Source organism: Parasteatoda tepidariorum, chromosome 10, assembly GCF_982258835.1.
Source record: "Parasteatoda tepidariorum strain Cologne lab strain chromosome 10, Ptep-v5.0, whole genome shotgun sequence".
NCBI classification, from domain to species: domain Eukaryota; kingdom Metazoa; phylum Arthropoda; class Arachnida; order Araneae; family Theridiidae; genus Parasteatoda; species Parasteatoda tepidariorum.
In genome coordinates this window covers 77,816,947-77,835,253 of record NC_141764.1, presented here as the reverse complement: position 1 = coordinate 77,835,253, position 18,307 = coordinate 77,816,947, and the positions used below count along the sequence as shown (strand labels likewise).

The 18,307-nt window shown below is 28.0% G+C and overlaps 1 protein-coding gene across 1 annotated transcript; it reads left to right on the top strand.

The window, feature by feature from the left end:
* Positions 1-1,286: 1,286 nt before the first annotated feature.
* On the top strand, positions 1,287-17,007 carry LOC107436323 (dehydrogenase/reductase SDR family member 7). Its single transcript, XM_087153084.1, has 8 exons — positions 1,287-1,779; positions 5,529-5,675; positions 7,822-7,928; positions 10,221-10,413; positions 12,340-12,386; positions 13,347-13,466; positions 14,995-15,161; positions 16,739-17,007. The coding sequence occupies exons 1-8, from the start codon at positions 1,665-1,667 to the stop codon at positions 16,797-16,799; spliced, it is 957 nt and encodes a 318-aa protein (XP_087009210.1). The 5' UTR covers positions 1,287-1,664; the 3' UTR covers positions 16,800-17,007.
* Positions 17,008-18,307: the final 1,300 nt, after the last annotated feature.

The window sequence follows — 18,307 nt, the reverse complement described above, 5'->3', positions numbered from 1 at the left end:
CAAAATCGTAATTATGTAAGAATTACAGTGTACATTTTTAAAAAAAATGGACATTAACTACTAAAAACATAGTTTTTAATTTGATTGTTATAGTAACACATTCTATAATATCAGAAATGGTTTGCTTAATTTCCATGTAGCGAAATCTTGATAAACTCCCATTTTTATCCTTACGAGAACTCGAAAAAAAAACTGCTAAAGTCTAATGAATTGCTTTAGAGGTCAATCCTATAAAGGATGGTATTGGTTTATTTTTTCAACGAAAGGGGGGGGGGGTTTTATTTTCCTCTTATGCATAAACTTATTTGATTATTTTTATTAGCTATATTGATAAAATATTCGATTATTTCAACAGCGCTTGATTTCAATAACGGTTTTTTTCTCCCTAATACTATACTACTTATGATTCGATTCCTATAATTTATTATTTGAAGACAATGTATATTTTTTCCCTTTCTTTCACGAAATTTAGAAAAAAACATGCATTTGCAAGATGATTATTACGGGATATGATTAAGTAAGACCTTAACATAGGTTCTAGGCTCATGAAGCGATTACTGAACTCAGTTGCTTTAATTCTATCATTGGTACAGATTAGAAATTAGATCAATTCGTGATCGCAACACTCGAATACGCCATCTGGGGAGAGACCGGTTTCATGCCTTTAGCCCTTCTCCCTTCCCTCTCCTCCTCTTTTCAGTTGTATAGGAATGTACTACGATAATTTCCCTTTTCTTAATATTTTTCCTTTTTATTTAATAAAAATATTTTTTAAAATTTCTATGATACTTTTCTTTAGAACTATATGTTTAATGTAGTTTTCAGTTCCACATAGTTTTTCAAGTTAAAAAATTTTAATCTATGTGAAAATCAAGAGAGAAATTAACGTACTTCCTTCCTCTATGACTTTCCATAGGAAAAGAGTTCTGCTCTACGCCACCAGCAGCCCACTTCGATCGCCAATATTGGTTGCAGGATACAATCATTTGCTGCTGAGACCACGGAGTGCAATGGTGTGAAATGTCGGGAACAGCTAGTAAAAGAACCCGAAATAAAAATGAATTTCTTTAATAATTTTTATTTATTTTATGTCAATAAAACTCTATGATTTTAAGGGCCATTCACTCTGCATGCGACTCACAAACTACGATCATCGTCAAAAAAGAAGGAGAATTTGATTGGTGAGTTTTTCTGTGCGGAATATATATCACCAATTAGCTTCGCATTCTTCCTAAACGGTGATCCAGAGATGCGATCAGAGGCATGCGAATGAGAATCTGATTGGTGAGTTTTTCGCGAGTAAAAGTATTTCATCAATCAAGCTCTCATTCGCATGCGAGAAAATTTTACCTGCCAGTAGGAATATCTCTTAATTTATGTTGTGTAGGTTAAGCGAGAAAAATTATTATGCGTAGAAACAAAGATGTAACAAATGGAAAATTTCGTTTTTGTTGTGTTTTGGTCATTTTTAGCGACTTTTCTGCGATCCGCTGAGTCAGGTTTGGGCGGTCTGATTATGATAATCAGTAACCACTCCCACTCAAATCCTGTTTGATTACGCATATTTCACAGCTTATTAATTAAAAATTTTGTTTTTTCTTCAGTACTTAGCCTTCAAAAGTCATCTTCATTTTACGTTATTGTAATTCTTTGTAATTTGCGAGATGGACTTAATAACGATTTTAATTGGTATTTTCCTTCTATTTTTGACAATATTTTTTTTCTTTGCGGATGCTGATTTAACTTTATTATTCTATCATGCGTTCTACCCACCAAAAGGTAAGTTTAACATTGATTCATTCTTATTATGCATTGGCGAGAGGTTTCGGTAGTTATAATTAATTCGATTTAAGCAATAGATTAATTTAACTGACAACTTGAGTGTATTTTAATTTTCAAAATATTATATATTTCTGTTTATAAACATATAATATTTATTTCTATTTCATATTATATAATATGTTCGATATAATTTGTTGCATATTGTGTAATATGTTATGTATTTCTGTTTATAATTATTAAACAAAAAAGTGTGAAAAATGGTAGTTTTCTCAAATAAATAGAAAAATAATGGTATCATGATATTTTTATTAGATAAATTTTTTAGAAGATGGGTTGCAATATCCAGGGATGTGATTCTTTCGCGGATTTCCGCTTTTTTTCAGATTTTTCCATTTTTCCCGCTATTTTCCGCGGAAATTTTTTTTTTGAGCAAGTTAAAATATTTTATGAGGAATTTAATTTTCCGCCGAGCGAAAGTATTGAAGCCCTCATTCCTCCCTTTGAAGTTTTTCTAAAAATCATTTCCTTGGGATTAAACTGATTGACCTTTATACAGGGATGAGATTTTTCCGCTTTTGCTACTCGAATTTCAGCCTTTTTATCAAAAACTCCGATTCTCTAAAAGTTAAGTTTTTTTATAAATATCCCGCATTTTCTTTTTCTTTAAAAAAAATTCAGCCGTTGAAATGAAATAATTATATTTATTTACGACTTAAGATAAACAGAAAATTCAAACTACGTCCTAGCTGCTAACCCTTCCGTATTTTTACTTATTTTAGCTATTTTCTCCGCTTTTACACACAGAAAATAAGATATTCCGTATTTTTATTTGTCTGCCCGATAGCTCGTATTTTCGCAATTCAAACGTCGTGACCCTGTTGTTTGGCGTGAAAGCAAACGAAAAGAAAAATAATAAAAAAATGGAGGGGGATTCGCAGTGAAAATATTTATTTGCTCATTCAATTAATCTTGTAAATTTTTATTTATTATGTTTAGACAAAAGCCATACAGACAAGCCTTTAAGAAATCCCAAGTCCAGACTCTGCAAATATCTCGATTCTTATTCACGCGATTTTAATATCAATCATCGACTTTCGTATTTACCTGATTTAAAAGTTGCGGATTGTGATTCTTATTTACGCTATTTAAACATCATACATTATGATTCCTATTTACGAGATTTAAAAATCCAATATCGCGTTTTGTATTTATGCATTTTTAAAATCACGATTTTATTATCAAACATCGATTTTCGTATTTACCTGATTTAAAAGTTGAACGTTGCGATTCTTATTCAGGCGATTTAAATATCGTACATTCTGATTCTTATTTACGAGATTTAAAAATCCAATATCGCGATTCGTATTCACGCGAGTTTAAAATCCAAGTTTAAAATTTCAAGCGGGTTTAAAATTTTCGCGGTTGTAATAACAAACATCGATTTTCGTATTTATAAGTGCTTTAAAAAATAGACATTGTGATTTGTATTCGCGTGATTTAAAAATTATGCATCGTGATTCGTATTTACGCGATCTAAAAATTACGCATTACGATTTGCATTTTCGCATTTTTTAAAATTCGATATAGTCAGTGGGCGGAGCAAGCGGGGGGGGGTCGTAGGGTTCATGACCCCCCCCCCCAAATTGAAAAAAATAAAATGAAAATAATAATTTTTTTAATAGTTTACAAAAGAAATAAAATATTTTAAAATTTATATAAGGGGGAATCAGTCTATGACCCCCCCCCCCAGGAAAAATTTCTGGATCCGCCCCTGTATAGAGTTTCATATTCACGTGATTTAAAAGCTTCATCTCGGGATTCATATTCTCTCAATTTAAAATCATGCATGTGATTCATATTCATACAATTTTAAAATTAATCATCGGGATTTATTATCACATGGCTTACAACTTCAAAAATTGCACTTTTTTTGTCAAATTTGTATGTATATATATATATATATATATACAGTCAAACCCCGCTATAGTGAACATGGTTTATAGTGAACTCCCGGATATAGTGAACGAAATGTTCGGTGCCGTGCCTTGCTATACACGGATATTGTTATTTTTTGTGGATATAGTGAACCAAAAAAGTGAGGAAGTTGGATATAGTGAACTTTTTTCTGTCTTCGACTGATTTTTTAAAAATTTTTTTTGTAATAATTCAAATTAAGTACACATACCGATTTTCAAAACCATCTCTAGAGGGGAATGTAGCTAAAAGCATTTTTTTGTGTTTGCTCCTTTCTCTCAATTTCCCATCCTTAAACAAACCAAGCAGATGTTTCCAACCGAGGCAGACGATGCACCTGTAAGGTGTCAGCGTAATCAATATGCATTTTTTCAGAGGGAATGAGTAATTATTTATTATTGGTCAAAGAGTTGGACACAAATGTGTGTTGATAAGGCCCTCATTTCAACTCCTTTTTGCTCTCAGTTCAGTTAAATTAAATCCTGCAGACAAGAGTCTCAAATTTAACTATGGCTAGCAGTAAACGTAAAACGTTCTCCACTGATGATAAAATAGGCATAATCAGAAAAATTTAAAGTGGATACAATCAAGCTGATATTTGCAGGGAATATAAACTATCCAAATCTGCTGTTTGTACCCTATGGAAAAATAGGCCATGAATAATTTCTGCTCATTAAAAAATTTAGATGGTGGAAAAAAGTTGAGAAAAGCAGATCACAAGGATAATGAAGAAACATTGCTGAAGTGGTTCACCAATCGAAGAAGCCGCAATCTTCCAGTATCTGGCAAATGTCAATGAATTTGCTAAGCGATTTTATGAGACTTCTTTTATGTGCTCGAATGGCAGGTTAGACAGGTTTAAAAACCGGAATAATAGAAAATCAGGAAAAATTATCTGAGAGTTGGGAAGTGTTTCCATATCTGACGTTGAGGATTGCTCATCAGCTAAAGATTACTAATTTTTTTGTATGCAAGACGAAGAGTAATGAAAAATAACACATTTTTGCCGCTACATAATATTTTTCAGTCATTTATTTGAATAATGTGTAATAAAAGGGAGGAGTTAAGGAACCATTAGTTAAATTGCCTGCGTAACGGATATAATGAACTCCCGGTTATAGTGAACCGACACTTCGGTCCCTTGAAGGTTCACTATAGCGGGGTTTGACTGTATATTCATTCTTGGATTTCCTTCTTTTTACTTTCTGACTACTCTTATCCCTGAATATCAATATTTAATTGAAGTAAATAATAAGGTACATTAATAAATATTTTAAATTTTATAATCTGTAACTATGACTTGCTAATTATTTTTATTCTGTTATTTTACAATTATTAACCCTAAATTTATGGTGAAGAAATAATTACAGCAATAAATGTCTCTGATTTTATCATTATAACAATAATGTTGTGATTTTTTTATTGCAGTTACGAATGAGTGACTAATTTTTGTGTTGTTTATAATCTTTTCATAAACTGGGCGACTAAATTTGTAATGGATATCAGAGCTGAAAAATTCGATCACACCCCTAACCCAGAATTACAGTTAATCAAGCTTTAAAAAAAAAAATTGTAAATTACAAACAAAAATTGAAGAATTATTAAATTATTAGCTTGCTGAAAATTTTTTGTTCACTCAAAGTATTTATTTTTAATATTATGAACTGTTGTTGCCTTTAAAAAGCAGTCACATCATTAAATTACAATTAAATTTTTTATTTCATGTTTGTAATTTTTTTTCCTAATTATTCACATTGCACCAAATGTTTTAGACTTCAAAAAAGAAGTTGTCTGGATAACAGGAGCTTCTAGTGGCATAGGAGAATATTTAGCATATGGTTTTATTAAAAGAAATGCAAGGCTTGCTTTATCTGGGGTAAATGTTGAACGACTACAGAATGTGAAAAAACATTGCCTTGGTAAATATATAAACTTCAAATAAATCTTTATTGATCTATAAAATTTTCTAAAAGGTCATTTCTTTTATTAGTCATAACATAACAGTTTAGTAATTAGAGAACTATGAGGAAGAATATCTGAAAAAATATTTTGAAAGCACTAAAGTTTATAAAATTTTCATTGCATTTTAATTTTGAAAAAAAAAATTATTAATAATTTTAAAGTTAAAGGCTGATGTTTCAAACTGTTTTAAAAGGACAAAATTGTTACTATAAACATCCTATCACACTATTGTTGTTATTGTGGAATATTATGCATTATTGTGGAATAATATGTGGAATTTTATCGCAGATTTTAAAATTTTATTCTATAAAAGTCTGCTTTTTTTATTTTGGTGGTCTTATTAAAGTGGTTGTAAAAAAAGTTTGGCTTAATTTTTGGCTTGGCTAAAATTTATCAACCCTTCATTACACTGGCTTCCTATCATAATAATGAATGAATAGGATTCACGCCACTATGGCGACAATTGTCAGCAATTGTTCTACTAATGTCGCTAAAATCATCTGCGTAAGCAACAAATTTGTAAGAAATTTTTAATTATTAGAAGTAACAAAATAGTAAGGAAATAAAGTTTCATTTTCTTTTGCATCTAATTCCAGGCATTTTTAAAAAAATTGTTGCTCTAATTTTGTTATTCTACTCGTGGTACAGAATTCAAATGCATATTATTCAAATGGAATAATTGAGAAATTTTTTTTAAAATTGAAATGTTTATATTTCAAATTGCCATGTTATGCTACGCTTTGCATTGGCGTACTGACAGCACTCGTGTACTATAATATTTTGTGAGCTCTTACTTTTTTTGTTTTCCTTATTTATTTATTTGGTCTCAGCATTTTAATATTTATGTTAAATTTATTTACTGATATCATTTTACTTAATTTTGATAAATAGTAATCTCTTATCATTATGGGATAATGAACCTAATTATTTGTAAGGTGTTATAGGTGGTAATTAATAATTTTTGATGTGTACCATAACATGAATTATGTAATTATGAAGTTCGATTTTATTTCTCTAGTTTGTCTTCCATATTTAGTTCTTGGACTTCTAAAGTAAATACATAGGTAGTCCTATTGGACCCCAAAAGTTTTATTGCTGGTGTGAACCTTATTAATAACCAAATAAAGTCTCTTTGTTTTTCTTAATGGGCAATACTATTTTAATACCTATTAGGAATAATGTCCAAATTTATAATTCAATCTAGATTAAATTTCCAATCCAAAACAAGTGTTTAAAATTTTTAAGCCCTCACTGCAAAATTAGTAAGAGTGATTTGATTTGAAAATAAAGAATTCCCTATTTTATCTAGTCTAGTGGTGCACAATCTTTCTTGAAAAAGGGCCATATTTTAGCATCTATTTCACTTGATAATGTAATGATTTTCTTTAGTATAATCAGAACAATGTCAATTTTTCTTAAAAATTAATACAAAGAATATGTGTTTAATAGTTTTGAATTAAAAAACATTTCAACTATCGCACATTTTATTTTTATTTAATTAAATTAAAACATGTTACTAATGTAAAATTAAAACATGTTCCTTTGTTGAAAAATCAATTTTATAATATGTATTATTGCTTATTTAACTGTATATGTGCTAACATCTATAAATGTTAAGGAAATCCTTAAACTACATTTGTTTCAAACATATTTTGCTTGAGCAAAATCTTTTGAGGGGAAAAAAAAATAACCTATCAAAGTATTTAAATTTTTGATTTAATTTCTCTACGTTTTGGTATTTAGTATTATAATTTGATATTTTTTTAAATTTATTTAAATTAATATTGTTTTTTTTAATTGAACTGCAGCTAAAACTGTTTTACATTATATTTTGCTTAACTGGAGGATTCCTTACTCATTACTTCCAAAATTAAATAACACATTAAAAAATGATTATATTTTTACTTATAAAGAAAATTATGTAGTCAATAGTTGATGATTGAAAATTAGCAGCTGTTAAAATTAAATTTTATGACCACAATTCCATTTGAAAACAGATTTAGGAAGTTAACCTTCTATGATTAAAAATTTAACTGTTATGAAAAATTAACTTCCTATTTTATTTTCCACATATCTATTCATTTGCACTTATTTACATTTCAGAACTGTCCAAATGTGCTGAAGATGATATTTTGTTAGTGCCATTTTCAATTGATAAATTTGATGAACATGATGAATGTGTTAAAAAAGTACTGGATCATTTTGGGAAGGTCAGAGCCTAGTTATTTAAAAGTTATAACTTTTTAATTATGTAAATTATTCATGAGTGTGTGATGATAATTATTTATCTCATAATGTACTCTTCAGCTGCTCGAACTTTTAGGTGACACTTTTAGCTTTTTCCCAATCCGGTTTTATTAATTTATTTATCTGAAGGATCCTAAATTTATAATTACTTGTTATGTTTCAATATTGTATAACACTGAAGAAAGTAGAAAGACTTTCATGACAGAAATAAATAATATTCTTGCTTTAATTTATAATTATTTTGTTGTACTTAACTAATGTTCATCTTATTAGTTTTATCTGTAAATTATTAAAGCAAAAAGAAGTAAATAAAAAAATTTTTAGCAAATGAAAATTCAGCAATTGAAGAAAAAAAATTCTTTGCAACATTGGATTTAGGAATAAGAAACTGTTATTTAATTAAAAATCTGTAATAAAAAAGTATTGTAATTTTAAAAGAATTATGTACTCTTTATGTATTTTTTTATTATGTTTTTTTTAAATTGTGTTTAATTGTTTAAATTTTTTTAATTATGTGTTTTTAAATTAACATTAAAATAACAGTTGAATTGGAACGTATACAATTCAACTTACAGGAGTTATTGGGTAGGAGTTATTGGAAACAGCAATTTAGTTAAAAATTGGTGTTAAAAAAGTATGGTAATTTAAAAAAAATATATACTTTTTTTTTGTAAATATTAGCATTAAAAAAAAACTTTGGATATAGCAATAAGAAACTGTAATTTAATAAAAAAATGGTGATAAAAAGCGTGGTAGTTTTAAAAGATTTGTGTGCTTTTTTATGTAAAAATTATATGTTAGGTGATTCGAAAACCTAAAATGTTTTATTGATGCATGAAACTCAATTTTTTTTACTTAAAATAATAAGTTTGAAAAAGTTCTTGTGATTTTAAGTAACTCCTTCTTTAAATTAGATAAATTATTCAAGTATTACTTAATCTGATTTATTTTTGCAATCATTTTGTTTTTACTGTTTTTCTTTGATCATTACTAATTCTAAATCTACTAGATTTCAGTAAAGAAAAGGAAACTTGTATATTTTTTCATTATATACATGGATTAGGAATATGTTGCTCATGTACTATTTCAACTTACTTTAAAAAAAAAAATGTAAAAAAAGATGATTAAATATTTTAAAAAGAAAATTAACATATTTCTAAGAAAATTTTAATGTTATAGATATTTTATAAAATGTACAAATTATGATACACTTAAAAAAATGTTATAATTTCATAAAAAAATTGTTTTATAAAATTTGCAAATTATAATGTATTACATATATTTAGAACAAATAGTTCCTGTAAGCCTTAGGAGAGCACTTCTTGATTATTTTAATATGAATTCTTGGTCTAATGATTTTAAACTAAAGAGATATGCTTGCATAATTTCACCACTCATTTAACTGTTTGAGTATTGAGAAAACACTGTCGAAGAATCCCAAACTGCGCAACCGCTCTTTCTCTAAATCATAACAAATAGCGCTTGTTGTATTTTATGTCGAGAAATACCAAGCCTCGGGGCAGAACTTGTTTTATTTTTATGTCAAGAAATACCAAGCAGCGTGATAGCGCTTTGTTTATTTTGCATCGATGAATCCCAATTTGAACAATAGCGCCTCTTGTATTTGATAGGTAACACGCCTTTTTCTCATCTCATTTTGCACATTTATTGCAGTTTGCAAAGTTATCGGATGTATTATTGCATAAGTATTTCTCATTGTTAATAATTGTGTGTTTCAAAATGATTAGATGAAGCAACTCAAAAAGTAAGTAAAAAATTAATCTAGATTTACTGTTTAACTTTTTTAAATTTGGTGTATCCCCAAAAAAAGTGGAATGAATCAAAAGGAAAATCTATGAGCATAATTACAAACCCATATGATCATATTATTGACGACTACATTGTTCCTGTAAAGTGCAAAAGACACTCATTTCGAGTATTTCAGTGAATAGTGATAGTGCTAGCAGTGAAATTTTTATTTTGTAATGTATTATTGCATTGTTATAGTATTATTCTACCTATTGTAAAATCTACTATTTACATTAAAACGAGTTGTGTGGTGCACTTGCTTCAGTAAATCTGAGTGTGCGACTTCAACAATTGGCAACTTACCGTCAGTTGTCCACAATGCTCGAAATGTACTTCTTTTTTTTTTATACATAAAATCTCAACGGGGTGACCACACTGCTTGGGACTCAAACAGTTAAAGATCACATTAATTGTGTTAATTTTAATATAAATGTTAATTTTTTCAGATTGATATCTTAGTTAATAATGCTGGGATTTCTTCAAGTGCTGGTTATGCTGATATTGACATCAAAGTTGACATGAATTTGTTTAATGTCAATGTATTTGGAACTGTCAATCTCACAAGAAAGGTTCTTAAACACTTTTTGGAGCGAAAGAAAGGACATGTAGTATACACTAGTAGTATGGCTGGTAAAATTGGTATGATAATAATTGTTTTCTATGTCTAGTAATTTATTACTTGATTTGTACTAAATATCTATAAAAATAATTTAAAGAACATTAATTTTATGTGCATATATGTTAAAATTTTTACAAGCAGTATTGTAGATTTTTTTAAATAAGTGAAGTTTAAAATGTTTCGTTTTCAAAATGTTAATTTTATATTTCAGTAGTGAAGTACATGGACACCCGGTGGCTCAGTGGTAGTGCTTTGCTCTGTCGTGCCACAGTACCTTGGTTTGATCCATGGGCCGGGCATGGTTGACTTCATCCCTTCAGTTTGTCGATAAAATTAATACCAAGCATGCTTGGGAACTAAACACTGGGGGTTCCACGTTGGGCTGACCACTCAACCGAAACATCTGCTCTTGCACGTTGGAGCTCAAAGGTCAAGAAAACTGAGATGGGCACAGTAAGCTTTGACCCTCTATGGGCTGTCACACCACTGAGTTTAGTTTAGTAAAGTACACGGGCAAAAAGATTTGTTAAAAAATTAGAAATGATTTTTTTTCTGGGTATTCTGGCTGCATATTAGTTCCCAAATTTTTAATTTTATGTTTCAGTAATTACAAGTACATGTGTAAAAGAATAAGTTGAAAAAATTATAAATCATTAAATTTTTTTTTTAAAAAAAGTATTTTTAAATTTATTAATTTTTTTTGCTCTACATATTCAGGCTTTGTCAATTCTAATACAGATAGTTATAATAATATTGTAGTAAATTAGTTATAATAATATTGTAGTAATAATTTCAAACATGCTTTTAAAACCATTTATGTGTCAAAATGTTTTCAAAGCAAAAATGTCTATAATATTTAGCAACAAAAAATTACAGTAAAATTCTTAACACCAAATTATTCTCGTTGAACAAAGCAACTTAAATAACTAGTAAGTAGTTTCTATTTAATTTGAAATTTTTTATTTTTTTTGTAATACTTTATTATAAAATGAGAGTATATTGAATGAAACTAAAGCCTTAAACTTACAGTTTTAACGTTTCAAAATCTTAAAATGCAATTAAAAAAAACTATGTTCAATGGGAAGCACATGAAATGTGTACATGAATTAGTTGAATTATATCTGAAAGCAGGAAAATGATGCTTTGAGAAAATTTATTTAGAACTTTATGATAGCTTTTTTTTTCTTGCATCAATGTGAACTTTATGATAGCTTTTTTTTTCTTGCATCAATGATGTTTTTTTTTTACACTTAAATTTTTATAATAAAGTTTTCATTTGTAGTAGTAATTATCTAATTTTGTAAAAATAGGACAGTGTGTTTTTTAAAAATTTTACACTTGTTTCCCCTTGTATGTCTCTTTAGTTAAATATTTCTTATATTAAAATATTTTAGATTCAAATATTAAACAAAAGTGCAAGTTTTATTATTGGAGGATTTTAATCAATAATCATTTATTAAGAAGCAATATAAATAAAGTTATTGTTATTCATGTAATAGAAAATATTTTATATCAGTTTATAAAAATAAAACATCGATTGGAAATTTTTGTTTAAAGTTTAAAATCTTGATAAATTTTTTTTTATTACTTTCTTTACTGTTTTATGTATTAAGCTTAGCAGTGTAAGCTCTAACAAGTGTAAAAAACAAACAAACTTATGAATAAGCCTTGATAAGTGATATGTATTTTTATTTATTTTAAATAAATTCATTCTTTCGTTTAAAAACTAGTTCTTATTTTCAAGTATGTACAATAGTTTTTATTGATTGAAATGCTGCATCATTTATATTTCGATTATTGTTTGAAAACTATTGTACAGAACTCTTTTTGGAATTACTTAACAAAAGTGGTTTTTCATTTAAGGATTTAAATTTTATTCTTTTATTATTATTATTTTTATTTAAATTGAAAAACATTGCCATTAAAATTGATACTTTACTTAATAGGGACACCATTTACTTCTACATACAATGGATCAAAACATGCAGTGCATGTAAGTTTATTTTTATTATTAAAAGACATTTTTCTTTGTTTATTTTTTATAATATTATTTAGGTGAAGTAAATTTTGCCAAGTTTACAGCAATTTTTCTTTAAATAAATAAACTAGTTTGGTAGACACATCAGTGATGTGAGTGTCATTGTTCCTGATAAAAATTAATGTAACATATAATGATGCAGTAATACCAATTTAAATTAATGAATTGCTAAAATAATTTTGAATTTGCTATCCTCTTAATCCTTCTCTACATATTGGTATAAACCTTAGTTAAATTGAATTCATCACTGATGTGAAGGTAATATCTGATGATTAGGTCATTAAGATCACCACCTACCTTATGTTGCATTTTATACTTGTAAAATCCTTCTTTGAACCCCAAAATTGTTTGAATAAACACAAACTCTTAATTTTATTGTATGTAGAATATAAATGCACAAAATTGAATAACTATTTTGATACAAGAACTGATTTGAAGGCAATATCTGATAATTAGGTCATTAAGATCACCACCTACCTTATGTTGCATTTTATACTTGTAAAATCCTTCTTTGAACCCCAAAATTGTTTGAATAAACACAAACTCTTAATTTTATTGTATGTAGAATATAAATGCACAAAATTGAATAACTAATTTGATACAAGACAATTCAATGTAAAAAAGGGAGTAAAATAAAACCTATTCTTTTTCTTATGTTTTTTATTTATTTTTTCATGATTAATTATTTTTATTTTCAAAAAAAGCAGTAATAACCAAAAACAATGGTAAAATGATAATTTTCACTGCTTTTTCTAGATCTTGATTTAAATAGTTTTATTATTTAATAGCTTTTTTTTCGAATAAAATTTGACTTTTTTGACTGATAATGAATTTATATTTGTGTTATTTATTGTTCTTTTTTTGCAAATGTGATTGAAATCTGAAATAAATTCAAAGCAATTTATAAATTTTTAGGGATATTTTGAATCTTTAAGGACAGAAGTACATGAGGACAACATAGATGTCACTTTAGCTTGTCCCGGTCCTGTGTTTTCACGTCTGGCTGAGAGACGTGTTACTGAAGAAGTGGGAAAGGTAAGAAATGTTTCATTTTGTGAAAAGTGTGATAAATTTTTTTTTATATCGTTTGACTGAGAGATGTGTTACTGAAAAAGTAGGAAAGGTAAGAAATGTTTCATTTTGTGAAAAATGTATTAAATTTTTTTATAACTTTCAAATCATGTATGTAGGGGGTGTGAAAAATAGCTTTAAATCAAAATTACGAAACAAAAAAATCATACATTCAAACATTAACTTTACAACTAAAGAAATTTTTCTCAAAAAGCATAGAAAGTTAGCAACTGTACTATTAGTTTCAAATTAAAGCAATAAAGAAGATAATGGAAATTAAAATATGACCATCGAAACAGACTTCTTCAGGGGGTACTGGCCTCGGAAGCCATAAAACAAAACCTTTTCTTTTGAGAGAGAGAGGACAAATGCCAAAATTAACTCTCAGTACCCCGAAGGTTTTGTAGAAGTCCAAGAAAAAATACATGAAATACATAAAACCAAATCAGAAAAGAAAGTAATCTTTTCTTTTACTATTCTTTTCTTTTGTTTTAGAGTTTCCTTTACATTTAGTTTGTTTGCGAAATCGCTGTTTGACCGGTTTAATGTGAGTTTTTATTTTCTCAAGATTTTGTTGAAATTTCTTTTCTGATTTGGTTTTATGTATTTCATGTATTTTTTCTTGGACTTCTACAAAACCTTCGGGGTACTGAGAGAGTTAATTTTGGCATATGTCCTCTCTCTCAATAGAAAAGGTTTTGTTTTAGGGCTTCTGAGGTCGGTACCCCCTGAAGACGTCGGATTTGGTGGTCATATTTTTATTTCCATTGTTTTCTTTATTGCTTTAACTATTCTTTCTTTTGAAAATTCTGCTGCTTTTGGGCACATTTCTTTCAAAGATAGTTTTGTCAATTTCGAATTTAATATTTTGAATTCTTTTACTAATTAGTAGCAAAGTCATTTTTAGCCTTCCTCTTTTTCTTTCCTCCTGGAGTGTTCTAATTCTAAACTTGTTTTACTTTAAACTTTTCGGATGTATGGAGAACATGAATAATCTTTTTCCATTTCTTAATTTTAGGTTAAGTTGGTTTCTACTTTGCAGTTTTAAGAATTTCTTTGTTATTTATTATATTGAACCTCTTTACACTCAAGATCCTCCATCAAAAGTTTTTGATGTTATGTTATTTGACATTATTTTTATTGCAGTGCCATGTTTCTAATCCATAAAGGACAGATTTTACATTGCCATGGAAAATTGTAATTTTTTTGAAATTCTATTGTTTTTATATTTTAATAATTCATTTAAAATTGAAAATATATTTTGTTTAATCAATTTGGTATACCTTCATTAGTTCCTCCCCTATTGTTGATAATACTTCAAGATCTAATATCAAACTAATATCACAGTGCTAAAAAATGTTTTGAATTATCTCTCTGAACTGATACTTAGTAAAAATGTATGTTTTCTTTTTGTTATTTGTTGATTTTACTCATATTCACAAAAATAAATTTTGAATTGATTCAGATTGTGATTGAGCGTTATTTTTTCTAGGTACATCATGAGGTGCGAAAGCCTACCGACAAAAAAATGGACACAGAGCGCTGCAGTGAGCTTATGCTTACAGCAATTGCAAACAAAGTGGATGAATGTTGGATAACCTACCAACCTTTTTTAACATCCCTCTACATTGCACAATATATACCATCCTTTTACAGAAAGTAGGTTGATTTATACATAATATTTCGAACTTTGCTATTTTTGTTATAAAATATTAGAAATAGTTTTTTTGTAGGATAATTAAATTTAGTTACAAACGCTTTGTAAAATATAGCAAACCAAACATTTTTTAAATATGATTTTTCTGAGTTTTCTACAATAAGGTCACAGTACTTAAGTTCTGATTTTTTTTCTTTTTGGGTCATAATTTGTCCCAAAGACAATAGTTGATTGAAAATGTGCTAAACTGAATTTTCTAATATTTATAAGATTGTTATCTCTGTAAAATCATTGATCAAGGAATAATTATTTCCTTTTTTGGTACAATTCAGTCAAACGAGCTTAATCTGGTGTTTTTCTAAATAGGCTAATTTGGGATAATTTTTCTCTGTTATGAAACTATTTTCTTACCTAATAACATGGGGGAGGCTAGTTTTTTTTTATGCAGAGAAAAATACAACTCAAAACAGTTTATTCATCCAGAGGTTTTCTTATTGTGAAATAACACTGAAGAAAAAAAGTGTTGAATGTTTGTAGATTTAAAAGGTTGTCATCTCTCCATATGAAACATACTTGAAGAATTTTTCTTAAAAATATTATCTTGCTACTAAATTGATGCAATGATTATTTTTAATAAATTGTTTTTTTTTATTTTTTATCTGAAGGCAGACCAGTGCTTTTACTAATTCTAGTAAGAATCATCCTTGTAGAAATTTGAATATCTTTTTGTATAAAATGTTGTTTTTATCAAGAAAGGCTATACTTTAGTTTCTGTCATATATGTCTGTTTTATCTTTTTTAGGGCAATTCATTCTTTTTTTTCCTTCAGATTTTTCAGTATCAATTTGGTTGTCAAATGTACTTTTTTTTTAAATTAAAAATTTGTTTAAAAAGATAAATTATAGTAAAAATAATAGGATAAAAATGTTTTTATGTAGCTTTAGCAATTAATTTTTTGTGTTTACTTTTGTCAAATCTTAGAATCGAAATTTTGTTCACATTTTGACTAGATAGAGTGCTCAAACTTTTACTGGATCTCTCTGATGAATCAAGTTTCAATCATTACATGATTGCTTTTAGCAGAGTTTATCACTAAATAATTTGTCGTCTCTAAATTTTCAGCTTTTCTCTGTTATTCAAACAGGCACAAAATTGAAATTAAGAAATTGATAAAATAAAAAACTAATTTAAATTTTACCTTTTTCAAGTAAGCTAAATTGTAGAAAATATTTTTTCACACCTAAAATGAAACACGTGGGGCTCAACACTTTATTGACAAACTTCAATTACCCCTTATAATTCTCCCATGTTTCAGATTAGAAAGGTGTCCTACATTTTTCTTTCAAATTGAGACAAGAATCAATTTTTTTCCTTCTTATTCTACTTTAAAAATACAGTTTTTTAAGCATATTTTATTTTTGTAATTAGATTTCTTATTTTTTGAATGATATGTATCATTAAAGCTATTTTGATGTAAAATAAATAATTTAATATTAACAAATTTTATTATACAAAAATGATGAATTTTTCAGTTTTATTGTTCCTTTATTCTCATTCCTCTTATTATTTTTTATTTTAGTATCGTAGTGAAAAAGGTAATGACTAAAGAACGAGCTAAGAAAGCTCTTCAAGGTCGTTAATCTTTGCATCTGACTGTTGAGCTTACTTAAAGGGAACATTTTAATTCATTTTTGGACATCAATTTATTTTTATACATTTGAAATCGATTACTTAATTTCCCATCCACCAAGAATATACCTGTGAAATCTTGTTGTTTTTATGTGATATTACTTATTCACACGAATAAAATGTTATTATTTTTGAATAAAAAAAAATTTTATGTTAAAATTTCTTAGTTATTTTTGTCTATATTTAAGATAATTGTTTTTGACTCAATATTTATTAATTTTTAACTTTAAAAATGTGCATCGAAAAAGAGAGTGAATCAAGATATTTATTGTATTTTCCCATAAACTATTTTAATTTTCTTTATAATTGTTTTATTTTAGGAATTTTGGTTAGAGATATAGTTTTATTAATTGTCAAAAAAGCTGATCGAAGGTTAATTTTAAAATTTTCAATAATCCTGTTAAAGTTTTTAACTAGTTTTTAATTTTTTTCTGTTATGGAGGCTCTCTATTAGTCGTATTAATTTTTCTTGAGTCATCAAATTTTCATCTTAGCAGTAGAAAATCAACTGCATTTTTTAAAAAAAAAAATACACTGACCAGTATGCTCATCTTTAGCAAATATAATGAATTTGAAGTTTGATCCAGGCAGGGGCGTACGCAAGGGGGGGGGGTTTAGGGGTTTAAACATCCCCCTTGAGCCCAGACAAAGTGAATTTACAAAATAATACAAACAGAAACAAAAATTTCAGTAGAAATTATGCTGGCTTATTATTTTTTAAGACTATATATTTTTATTTGCCTTATGCCTACTTTTTTTTCTCACGGTATTTCTCAGAATACTGAAAAGACATTTACTATAATAGGGTTGTACTTTTGAAATCAAATTCACGTGATACTGTTACGGGTGAGCCCTGATCGCTATTTCCTTTCTGTCCTGCCAGTCGCGGTAGTTTTCGAGACTGGCTGGTATTCGCGAGGTCTGGAATCCTAGACGTTCTGTCGTCTTTGAGACAATTCGAGAATTTTGTAGACGCGGTAAAAAAATTTATATGAAAGGGGGAACGGAGTACAGTGGAGTTAGTTAGTCAGACTGAGAGTTATCTCTGCTGCTTGTCTTTTGGAGCCTGTTTCTAAATCGGTTTTGTTTTGGAGACACTGTGCTCGTTGAAGTTATTCATTCCAGCTCGAAACTTTGAGATAGTAGCTTAGCGGATATTTCTGCGCCAATATATATGTATATATTTTTGCTGTTCTTGGATCTTTAGGATGTCAAAACGCAAGAATTTAACAATTTTTAATTACTTTGAGAAAAAATCACGACCTGAAATTAGTGAGGTGACAGCATCTAGTACCAATGTAAGTTTTTCTGTTGAACAAAAATGTGATACTTCCGTTGAAGAAAATGTTTCTAGCGTAACAGAATCTGATGAATGTGAAAGCGACCCTTAAAATGTTACTTCCCACCCATACGACATTGGACTTTTTTCAGAAGATAATACATGCGAGGATAAAAAACT